The sequence below is a fragment of the Hetaerina americana genome, unplaced genomic scaffold, assembly GCF_022747635.1.
Source record: "Hetaerina americana unplaced genomic scaffold, ioHetAmer1.1.p SCAF_2, whole genome shotgun sequence".
Taxonomy (NCBI): Eukaryota; Metazoa; Arthropoda; class Insecta; order Odonata; family Calopterygidae; genus Hetaerina; species Hetaerina americana.
The window spans coordinates 57,286,481-57,297,958 of NW_027286763.1; the positions used below are offsets into that span (position 1 = coordinate 57,286,481).

An 11,478-nucleotide genomic window follows, 5' to 3' on the forward strand; every position below is an offset into this window, starting at 1 on the left:
TATAGGTGTTATGTAAACTTGAAATACAATGGCCAATTTTTGTCTCTGTAGTGAGCTCAAACCCACAAATTTTATGAATATGTTAAACAAACATAGCCGTAACAATGTTGTCCAAAAAATGTGTATTTTAAAATAAATTTTGTTGAGATGAGCAAACTTAGTAAGTTTCTTTTGCCAAATACCATACACAACGGTACAAATTTTTCTCAGAGCATGAAAATCATATGATGGTGCATCAGGATGAAGAAATATTTACCTACAGTATTTTTCATTATACTCGGAAATTACGTGATCTCATTTTTCCTAACAGAGCAAACCGTCGATTATCCATGTGTGAATTATCCATGCATTCTCTTCCCACCACCTCAAAATTTTAATAAAATTATCATCATGAAGAAAATTAAATGCTTTGAAATTTCTATATACTTTTTCTAATAATACAAGTTTGAAATACCTTGGCTTTCTAAAAGGTTTTTTATTTCACAAAGTAAAAAGTTGTCAATATCATTTAATGGTTTATTTGAAACATTTTTGAACAATCCATACTTTCCCATTACTGTATACCAAGCATTCATTATCCCTGGGAATTTCATGTTCCCCTTTCAAGTGAAGAAATATATAGGTCATTAACCATCGGCACTGCATTATTTTCATTAGTATCATATTATCACTGAACCTGTACCAGTGATCCTTCATCAATATTCGTCCTGCAAAAGTCACTTATTTTTTCCTGGCTACTTGATTCATTTAGCTCTCGGAGAAAATACATTCTGCAATTCACTTCATGAGAGTAGCAATCCTAAAAACATAATTCCACCAATATAAAAATGGCTGGAAAATGGAAATAATCATACTTTCCACTGCTAAAAAATGTGAGTTAATCATTAGGAATGAAAAAGGAGAGTCTCTTAATAATTTTTTTATGTCAACACTATATTTTCTGCTAATTTATCCAAATTCGTCATCTCAAAAAAATCTAGAAAAGCACAACCAACAACAGCAGCACATAAGACACAGAAGAAGACCAAAGTAGTACGAATACGAACATGGGCTGTTTGGGCAATATTGAGGACAGGTACGTTTGAGAATATAAAACAAGAGATGAAAAGAGGAAATATAGATATTTTAGCTCTATACAAGATGAGATGGAAGGATGGCAAGGATGACTGGAAAGATTATTACAGAGTAATATACAGATGAGGGAACGAGGCCCAGCAAGGGGTAGCTATAATATTGGATAAAAAGTTAACAAGAAGCAAAGTCAACATAGAGCATGCAACGGATAGAATATTACTAGCTGCTGTAAAAGTAGAACTGACGAAATTGGTCATTGTTCCAGTATACATGCCATCAAGCAATCATAAGTTGGAAGAAGTCTATAGAGTACATGACCAGTTAAAGTACATGATCTCATTTGTTCATGCTGGGAAACATTTGATACTGATTGGAATGTGGTGGTAAGCGAAGGTAGAGATGGTGATGAGGTGGGGCATTATTGTTTGGGTACAAGGAATGACGGCAGGGAGAAAGCAATAGAATTCTACAGGAGTCAGCAGTTAGTCATCACCAACAGTTGTTTTAGACACCACAAAAGGGGTAGGTATACATGGAAAATGCCAGGTAACTCATAAGGATATCAGTTAGATTATATAATGGTTTGGCACAGGTTTAGGAAAAGTGTGATCAAAAGTCAGGTAAGATAATAGTTGAAACAGAAAAGATACAAGAGAGGTGGAAGGAATATATAGAAGAGCTGTATGATAAAGAGCTTAGGCCAACAAGCTTAGACAGAGTAGAAAGAGAAATGATGTAGGTGAAGATAGCCTAGGTCCACGCATACTTGACCATGAGATAGTAAGGGAATTAAGAGAGATGAAATAAAATAAGGCCATGCGGGTAGACAACATTCCTGAGGAACTACTAAAAGGTTTAGGAAATGGTCGGAGGAAGAGTCTATATCAACTGAATAATAAAATCTCTAAAGGAAGGAATCTGGCCAGAAGACTTAGTAAGATCAGTGCTAGTTCCTATTTTGAAAAAGGTAAATGCTACATCATGATTAGACTACAGAACAAAAAGTTTGATTTCACACACAGCTAGTGGTTCGCATGATCATCAACAAAATGATGGAGAGCAGGGAAAATGATTACTCAGGTAATGATCAGTTTGGATTTAGGAAGGGGAGAGGCATGCACGTTGCCATTGCAGTAATAAGATCACTAATCAAGAGGAATATAGAATACAATCAGGATGCTTTTGCTTGTTTTGTACATGTTGAAAAGGTTTTTGATAGAGTGAATTGGGAAAAACTAAAGATTATATTACAGATCATAGGAATAAATAGGAGGAACAGGAGGCTAATCCCCAGCCTGTACATGTCTCAGGCTGCTCAGGTGTGAGTGGGGGATGAACAGTCCGGATGAGCGTTGCTAGGAAGAGGTGTAAGGCAGGGTTGCCCATTTTCACTGGTGCTGTTCAACGTATACTATGTGGAAGTAATGGTTAAAGAGGTATGGGATGAACTGCAGATAGCAATGTAAGTCCATGGTGAATTCATTAAATCAGTTATGTTTGCTAATGACCACACTCTAGTTTATGGGTCAGCCAAAGGGTTTCAAGTTGTGCTGAGTGAATTATTAAGTTAGAGCGATAGATATTGGATGAGAATTGATTTAAATAAAACAAATGTCATGCAGTTTTCCAGAAAGAAAAAGGCTAAGGTTAACAATAAAATAGGAGGGCAAAAACTACAGCAGGTGAAACAATTTATGTATCTCAGAAGTGTTTTGGACCAAATTTGTCCAAGTAGTAGGGATGTAAGGAGAATTGCATTAGGCAAAGAGGCTTTCAAAAGAAGGGAACTGATGCCAGGGAAACTGAGTGAGGCTCTTAAGAAAAGACTTGTGAAAACTTTGATATGGATCATAGCTATGTACGGCGCGGAAATGTGGTCATTGAAGCAAGATGGTACACATAGATTGGAGGCTTATGAAACGTGGGCGTGAAGGATGGAAAAGGTGAAATGGACAGAAAGGAAAACAAATGTAGTGCTAGGTATGGTGGGAGAGGAGATTGTTGAAATAAATCTTAAGGAGGCAGGAACAATGGATGAAAAGTATATTGATTGGCAGTGGGATGTTGAAGATTATGGTTGAGGGGAAAATGCTAGGCAAATGAGGAAAGGGTAGAAATAGGATTGGGATGTAGGACGAGATGAAGGGAGGAAGGAAATACACAGAGTTGAACAGGGGCCTGTTGTATCGTAGGATGTTGGGCCGTGTTTTTCTAGGAGAGACAAAATATATTATTTGCCATTTGTGTCCACCCAAAACCTTCCACAACTGGTAGATGACCTAATTAATTAATATTTTCTATACATTCCGGTTATCTATGCTTGATCATGTATCCATTAGCATGGATAATCACGAGTTTACCTTCATACATGCCAGATTCTTAAAAGAAAAATGGGAAACAAAATTTGCAATGAAATATCAAATGATGTGGATCAGGTATTTCAGTTGTTAACTTGAAGAAATTTTAAAAATCTAAGGAATTTCTCTTTCCCTATTCATTTATTAACCATTTTCACATGGGTGATATATTTCTTCATACTTCTATTAATGTTTATCTCTAAATCTTTAGTAGCATATAATAAGTCCTAATATAGCAAACATTTTACAGTTTAGTAAAAATTACTATTATTATGCAGTCTGGGAATATTTCATGGCATCTGAAATAACAATCATCTTGCTACATTGGCAGATGGTATAGAATATTGTCCAGGATGGAGAGACCAATTATATGTTTAATACTTATTTATGGCACATTTTTTACCAGTGAATAACTATTTATAATGTGATTAGAAGATTCCTGCAAGTGAAAGACAAGATGTCCTCTCTGAAGAATAGGTGGAGTAATAAGAAATTTAGTTGAGCATAAATCTTTATTGAAAATCTCAGATGGACATAAAAATACTACCAATGTGCTCCTCTCAATATTGCCACTGCTTCAAGAAAATCAGAATGACTGGCATACAGCGAATTAGTGTGGCAGATGTCTACCCATACGGCTTCAGCAGCATCACTCCCTGCTTTAAGTGATGGTAAGCAATTGTCTGCATTTTCTGAAGGCTGATGGAAATTAAATGCTATAGTTTCCATCCATGCATTATCTGTATTTCTTGGGTCATCAACGTAGCCACTATGTATCAACTGCCGAATAGCTATGTCTCGGAAAAATCTGAAAGAGATAACATATATTAACAAAAGATCTTTAGTGCTACATCAATATACATTGAACTTGTCAGTATTTCATATCCAAATCATGCATATCTAATAATAAAATATCAACTTCATAATTAAGAATGAAGTTGGTGACATTACGTTTTAAGCTCAGTGGATAATCGATAATGAAAAACACAGCTTACTCAAACATTATTATTAATGTCCAGTGGCAGGTTTTCCTTCCCTCATTTGCCCCTCATTTTTGCTTCTGACAATCTCAAAACAGTGTTCTTTATGTTTCAGTTTACGATGATCACTTATATGAATATAATTCATTGTATTCCACCTTTATATTTCAAAATATTTTACAACCTAATTGATGAGTCTGGATGCAGCCTAAATCAGAGGAGGGAACAACAGTCCTCCATCGTTTGGGCATTATACTAATTTTAGCAACTTCCATCCTCAAACCTTTAATCTTTGCAACAGTTATTATTTGATAGTATGCCATTTAACGTAGGTTTTGGATGGACTCAGACTGAATTCCAAAACCTTTCTTAGCATCTCCTAACAAAACAAAACCTCACACCCAATGCTAAAATATACCCTTTTCAATACCACATTCTTCCTCCCTTCTTTCCTTCCCTACAGGCCTATTCTTTCACTAGCCCTTCCCCACTTACTAAACACCCTCCACTATATAATAGCCTTCAACATCCCATTTCCAATCAAAATGCTCGGCATCCAACTTTCCTGCCTCCTTTGCATCTCTCCCAATTAACGTTTCTCCACCCAAACACTTCTTTGCTCGATGCACAAAAGTAATAAACATAATATATGACATTATTTTAATTTTTTGGGGTTTTCTATTATCTAAATATTAAGCATTATAAGACATGTAGTTTACATCTAAATGCAATGAATCTGAACACAGTCAAATTTATACTCCTCATCTAGAACATGAAAAAGGTAGAGATATGTATGGAATCACCAGAAGTGAAGAATGAAGTTAATGATTCACATTGACTGTTTTCAAAAGAAACATCAGAAGACAGAAATTAAGTCACAGAGACTGATTCAATGTTTCCATCACAAATTCTCTAACAAACCTTGAAACTTGGTTAACAATGGATCGCCTCTCCTCAACGGCAGATGTCTCCTCAATATTAAGTGCTTCTTCTAAAAATTCACGCAACAGAGTAGATGTTGAATCCTCTCCAGGATCAACCATCCCACCAGGTATAGCCCATTCTCCACAGTCTTTCCTTTTGATAGCCACAAACTGAAGAATTGGCATTGATGTTTTGAGATGAGTCAATATTTTTGAAGCCCCTTGAACAGAAGGACAACTCACGTTAAAAAGTGATGGTGATGAACAAATATCATATCAATTAATTCAAGTCTCATACACTCTTTGACCAAACAATGCTGTGTCATTAGCACTCAAAGCTATGCAGAGTTGTGAATGAAGATTACCAAAATATAGTTATCTGTTTACTGATATAAAGAATAGATAGAAGAGTAATTTTATGGAACATTTACTTTGTAGAATATGCCAATCACTTTGTAATTTTCCATATCATTTTTTTTAGAAAAAGCCTGGACCTGGGCAAGGACCTTGCCAAATGGCAACACCGACAAAAATAGATCGTAATTAAAATTTAATAGTATTAATCACGACTCGGAAACCGTGGGTACGATGATTACGTTTCATTGCATGTATCTCCAATATTTGAGCAGTTGTCTAGAATATCTTAAATTTGGTACCCTGCGTCCCTTACTTATTTTTCTACAGGCTAACCAGTAATTTTCTCCGTTTAAATTTATAAATCAGTACCTTAGAAACTATTTACCGTTTTCTCCCTTCGCCGTTTTCCAACGAGTCACAATGGGGTCAGCAGCATGGTTTGGGCCCCATCTCCCCAAGCATCCTCTACCCTGAAGGCCAGTTCGCCCTTGAGGATTCCGAGGTTTATTGAAATGCACCTCATATACTCCCATATGACTTTTTCTATTGATATTAACATCAACAGCATTCCACTTTGGATGTACACTACCAAAATCTTCTGGATCCGCCCAATCTGGAAGTTCTCCACCTAGGGTAACAGGTAAAAGTCTTATCATGCAATAACGAAGTACTACGACCACTCGGTCAATGACCAAGCTACTACCTACTCGTTCTCAAAAGATGAGGTGCTGTGTACATTACAGGACTGTATTCTGCCCATTCTACATGCCATGGAACTTTGTCGTCTGGAACTTGTGTCCTACGTATGGATTCATTAGTCCGTGGATAAAATTTCCCCCGACACTTCACATGGGTTTGCATCTTCTTCATAAAATTACTGCCAATTTTTGAATTCATATAATTTTGTAACAGTTAATTTTGCGTATAGCTGTAGTTAGTCGTGGGCTAGATCTCCGTGGGCCAAGTTCAGTTAAGTTAGTTTATGCCCTGAAAGGTAAACCATTATTTAATTTTCAATGATCAGCTTTCTCAAGGCATATAAAACGCCATAAAAACAGTAATCAACCCGAAGGTGGGTTTGGTAGGTGATGGTAGATTTCCCCCAGTATTGAGCCGACGGCGCGTGAAATTCACACATCAGTGTAGGGGGGCCAGTTCATTTCCCTGTATGTATATATATACACTAATATATGTATATATACACTAATTTATGCGTGTGTATATTTGGATATCATTTTTTTATTTACCTAGTAGAAGGTGAAAATGTAACCACACTCCTTGTATCTATAGCGTCATGACGGATGAATTCATTCCATTTATCCCTAGTATTTACTGTTTACCTCTAGAAATATCGTTCGTCTTCTTTCATATCTCGCTGCGTGATCATCTGTTTTTCGGTAGTTTTTTATGTTCCATGAGTTGCCTTGGATTGAGTTCACAGTTGAGGAATTTTGATATACCTTGCAATGTTTATTCGTGTTTTTAATCCATTGGTAAAATACGCTTGGGGTGCAATTCCTTCTCACGCTACTAAAACATTGCCCTGTTGGACGTGTGGACAACAGATAAGGGTAATGTCATCCATTTTTTTCCTAATAATTCCTAGCGGTTTCCCTAGGGAAGAACTAAAAATTATTATTATGTATCTCATTAATTGAAACAGTATATATTTAATATGTATCTATTTTTGAAAAAATTGTAGCATAAGTAATAGTAGTAAATTGTTGATCATTTTTATTTCAAGTAATGATATTGTGTCGATGGCTTTTCGTTTTGAATTCGATTTAGACCACGTTCATCTTGAAGAGGAAATGGCCTGTAGGACTACATAAAGAAGGCACACCACCTAGATTAAGAGGTAGACATTTTGTTTACGAATTAGTGGAAGATACGACCCTTCGAAAGCATGAAAAAGTTGACATTCTTTTAACCACTTATGTGGAAGGTATGTATTTAATGGTGTTTCTTTAATGCATATACCTTACAACCAATGACTGAGCAATTTATCCCTCAATAATTCATACATATGTATTTATATTTACACTACTTCAATACAGGTTTGGGGAATCGAGGGGAAGTCGTTTCTGTCAAGCCAACATTTAGCTATAATAATTTACTGCTGCCTGGCCTTGGAGTTTATCCTACTCCAGAGAATATAGAAAAATATACATTAGACGCTCAGCCTGAAAGTAAACACAGTTCACCATATGCCGAGAGAGTAAGTTATGTGGGCGACGTTGTATCATCATTTATTAGTCTATAACTACCATACGTGGCCTTTCATATTCTTGAATGTCACCTATTTTCATTTTCAGACTGTTAAATTTCTTTCAAGATTAATACTTTCAGTTGTCATGAATAAAGAAATGCCATGGACCCTGGAGCCATGGCATATAAGCATGTCATTCCGTAAAGCCGGCCTTTCTGTACCTGAACAAGCTATTACGATGCCGCGTTACCCTATCAAGGGTCCTGATTTAAGCTTGCAAAATAAGGAGTTTCTTGTGAAAGTAACGGTAAGACCATGTCTTCTTCTCCATTTTTATTTAATTGTCGATTGCCTCAGCATGTTTTAAATTAAGAAAATTGATTAATTAATTATCTGAAACTATTTTTACATAATTTTGTTGACAAGGGAATGTTCATAAAAAAATATGAGCCCCAGAAAAAAGGGTGTCTACTTTATTTTTTGTGCACAGCGTAAATCATTCATGTGTTCATAACCTGATTAAATGGGTACTGGTGTAAACATAGGTGCACACAAAATAAGCTAGTTTTTTTTATGTTTTGGTGGTCTTGCTGCCTTTATCGGTTGGAGAGAAGTGCTATTCTCCAGGTACAAGTGGGAAGGATGTAGGTGAAGTAAAGGGGGAAGTAGAGTGGATGTGAGGGCTTGAAGAGGGTTGATTAATTGTATGGATGACTTTAAACTTTGAGGGTATATTCATATGAGTTCTAATCTTGATGGTGATTGTAGATTTAGGAAGATTAGTTGGACAGTGGACTACCGCTAGCTTATATAACATTCCTTTGACCCACCCATTGCATTTTGTAGTCCCTGTTACTCCACGCAGTACCTTTTATTTGTACCTTTGCATGTTTTTTTAATATTGTTTCTGTAATTTTCAAAATAGCAAGGCATAGGGAAATCGATATGAAAGGTACTCCCTCTATCTATCTTCTATCCCCCTTTTACAACTGAGAATGCCGACTGGTGTAAAAGTAAAGTGTATCCTTTCTGAGACCCTTGGATCTAGTTTGAAATAATCCATAGTTTCAATGCAGCAGTGGGACTTTGCCATCAGGGCTAACACAGCTCATTTAAAAACTTAAGTATTCAAATGTGCCTTATTTTTAAATTAAAATTTTTTATTTTCATTTTTTAAAATAATTTTGAGTAATTTCAAGATAAAACTTTTGAAATCCATGTGAAAAATAAAATTTAATGCAACCTAGGTTCCAGGTGAAGCATCATCGAGCCCGCAGTGAAACCTGGGTTGCATTAAAGTTTATTTTTCTTGTGGATTTGCAAAGGTTTATTTTGACATTACTCATCATGGAACAAATCCTCAAAGTTATGCCTGAAATCGTTAATTATATTAAAAGATTTTCGAATTATCAGATATATTTTAATAGAATTAATTGTATCAAAATGATAGCATTGATGAAATCACTACCCAATCAGCCAGCTATTCATTTATTCCAGGGTATTTTCTCAATGGTATTTACTCTATTTTGGTGATTTTTTTTCTTTTCTGTGTCTCAAATTATTTAGATGTTTAACCAGTTCATTATTTTACCAGCCTTCGATTCCCTAGATAATACTATCATCCCATGGACTCACTTGCTGGTTGTATGTTATTTAAGTGTAAGTGGAAGGTGATCCCAGCTGCTCGAGGTCAGGGTTCCTATTTGAAAATGCACAATAAATAATACCTCAGTTAAAGAAACTGCCATTGGCTCAAGTAATATTTACAAAATTTAGCATTTCTGAATTTGACAAGCAAATACCTTTGCAAGTGCTATGTAGCATAACTAGAAAATGTTGAAATTATCATATTTGCCAGCAAATGGAATAAACCGGCATGTAAGGCATTTTTTAAGCATCTTTTTAGAAAAACTGTGTATATTTTCATGAATTTTTATAATGATATATTGTGCTAATTTCACAGCTATTTATATCTTGCCTATCATGTAAAAATGTAACTAGGGAACATTGTATCTAGGTATGCTTTTTTATCATCATTCTCAAAGCCCAGGTATTTATCTCTGGAGCTAAATGAAAGGTCTCTTGAAGCCTCTTTTTAATAAATTGGCAGAAATGTTCAATTAAGTTAAAATTTTCACATTTCTTAAATGATTTTTCAATTCCTGCATTTCACAGAATTCCATTAAGTTCTGACCCATTTGCAAATCACCTCTTCCTAAAGGTTTCGCTTCAAAATCTGTAGCATATACTGGCTGCCAGAGAGACTGAAGATTTGCCCCTTAAGCTCACCAATTTCCAAATAATTGTAAAATAGATAAAATATTTCCCTTTAGTCCAAATATTTTTCATAAAACATCCTAGTTTAAAAGAATGGTGACCAAGTGCTGTATTAAAATACATAAAGCCAAGGTTTATGCTATTTTATTCAAAATAAAGGGGTGAAGCATAATAACCCTGAAATGGAGGTGATTATTCAATAAAAAAACCATCAACACAGTAATCAACTCAAAGGTCAGTTTGGTAGGTGATAGTAGAGTTCACCCAGTACTAAGCCCATGTGAAATTCACACATCAGGATAGGGGGGCCATTTCCTTTCCCTTTGCTAGCTATGGTTTCCCAGGAAGATCTGGTACCCAAAAAATCGCATAGCTTGGGTGGAGCTACAGGTTCCCAGAGAGGCTTACCTGGGAATCGAACTTGGACCCTCCAGTCAGTAGTCCAACGCTCTACCCCTGGGATACCACGACCCAAAATTATTCAAAAAGCAAGTGAAACTTATTTGTCTCAAAAGAGACAATGATCATGAAATTCCCATCACCATGTATGTTTATTAGACTTTGTAATGGCAGCTCTCAGTGTAAGGTATTGCAGTGTTCCATTTTTCTTTGTTTGGCATACTTTTTCACTGATGATTTTACTTTTTTTCTTAGTGCTATTTTTCATAGAAAATTTAAGGATTTTATGCATCAGCTTTGTATTATGAGCCATGTTGTTCTTTGTTTCAGATAAATAGTTTAGAAACTGCTTTTGTGAGGTGTCGGATCCATCACCATGGCACAACTCAAGCTTCCAGATTGCCACATGTCCAGCAGTACTGGCGTCAACCTGCTGAGCCCCTTTTCCCAGAAGATGCTGAAATTATCCAGTCACTCCCACCTCTTCCTCCTCCGAAGAAACCAGTGTCAGATGCATACCCATGAAAAGTGTGAGGAATTTGAGGAACATTGGTGCATAGTATTTCAGGTGCCTTGGCTTAGAAATTATTTATTATGATTTTCAATAAATTTTCCTTTTATCTTTGTACATGATTTTGTGTAAATTTTATTGGGGTACCAGAAGATGATTGGGTATTTGATGGAGAAAAAGTGGAATTTTAACATTCATTCGGTAAAATCATGATATTTACAGTGGTTCAATGAGTCTGCTAAACTGAAACAACCCCTATCGAATATGTTATTCCCCTAAACATATATTGGCAAATGGAACATTAATACCCATTTTGAAGACACAGTTAATTTAGGCCATTATATTTGTATTATTAATTATTGATAAGCTACCAGTTCAGGTAGGTTTTGAA

The 11,478-nt window shown here is 35.7% G+C and overlaps 2 protein-coding genes across 2 annotated transcripts; one reads left to right on the forward strand and one right to left on the reverse strand.

Moving 5' to 3' along the window:
• Window positions 1-3,908: 3,908 nt before the first annotated feature.
• Window positions 3,909-7,035, reverse strand: LOC139687743 (ADP-ribose pyrophosphatase, mitochondrial). The gene is made up of 5 exons (XM_071585012.1): window positions 6,939-7,035; window positions 6,399-6,678; window positions 6,077-6,319; window positions 5,333-5,555; window positions 3,909-4,239 (listed from the first exon to the last, which is right to left on the reverse strand). The coding sequence occupies exons 2-5, from the start codon at window positions 6,586-6,588 to the stop codon at window positions 3,975-3,977; spliced, it is 921 nt and encodes a 306-aa protein (XP_071441113.1). The 5' UTR covers window positions 6,589-6,678; window positions 6,939-7,035; the 3' UTR covers window positions 3,909-3,974.
• Window positions 7,036-7,084: 49 nt separating this feature from the next.
• mRpL9 (mitochondrial ribosomal protein L9) lies at window positions 7,085-11,209 on the forward strand. Its single transcript, XM_071585029.1, has 5 exons — window positions 7,085-7,262; window positions 7,480-7,636; window positions 7,749-7,909; window positions 8,007-8,207; window positions 10,907-11,209. Exons 1-5 carry the CDS (start codon window positions 7,158-7,160, stop codon window positions 11,099-11,101), a joined length of 819 nt encoding a protein of 272 aa, XP_071441130.1. The 5' UTR covers window positions 7,085-7,157; the 3' UTR covers window positions 11,102-11,209.
• Window positions 11,210-11,478: the final 269 nt, after the last annotated feature.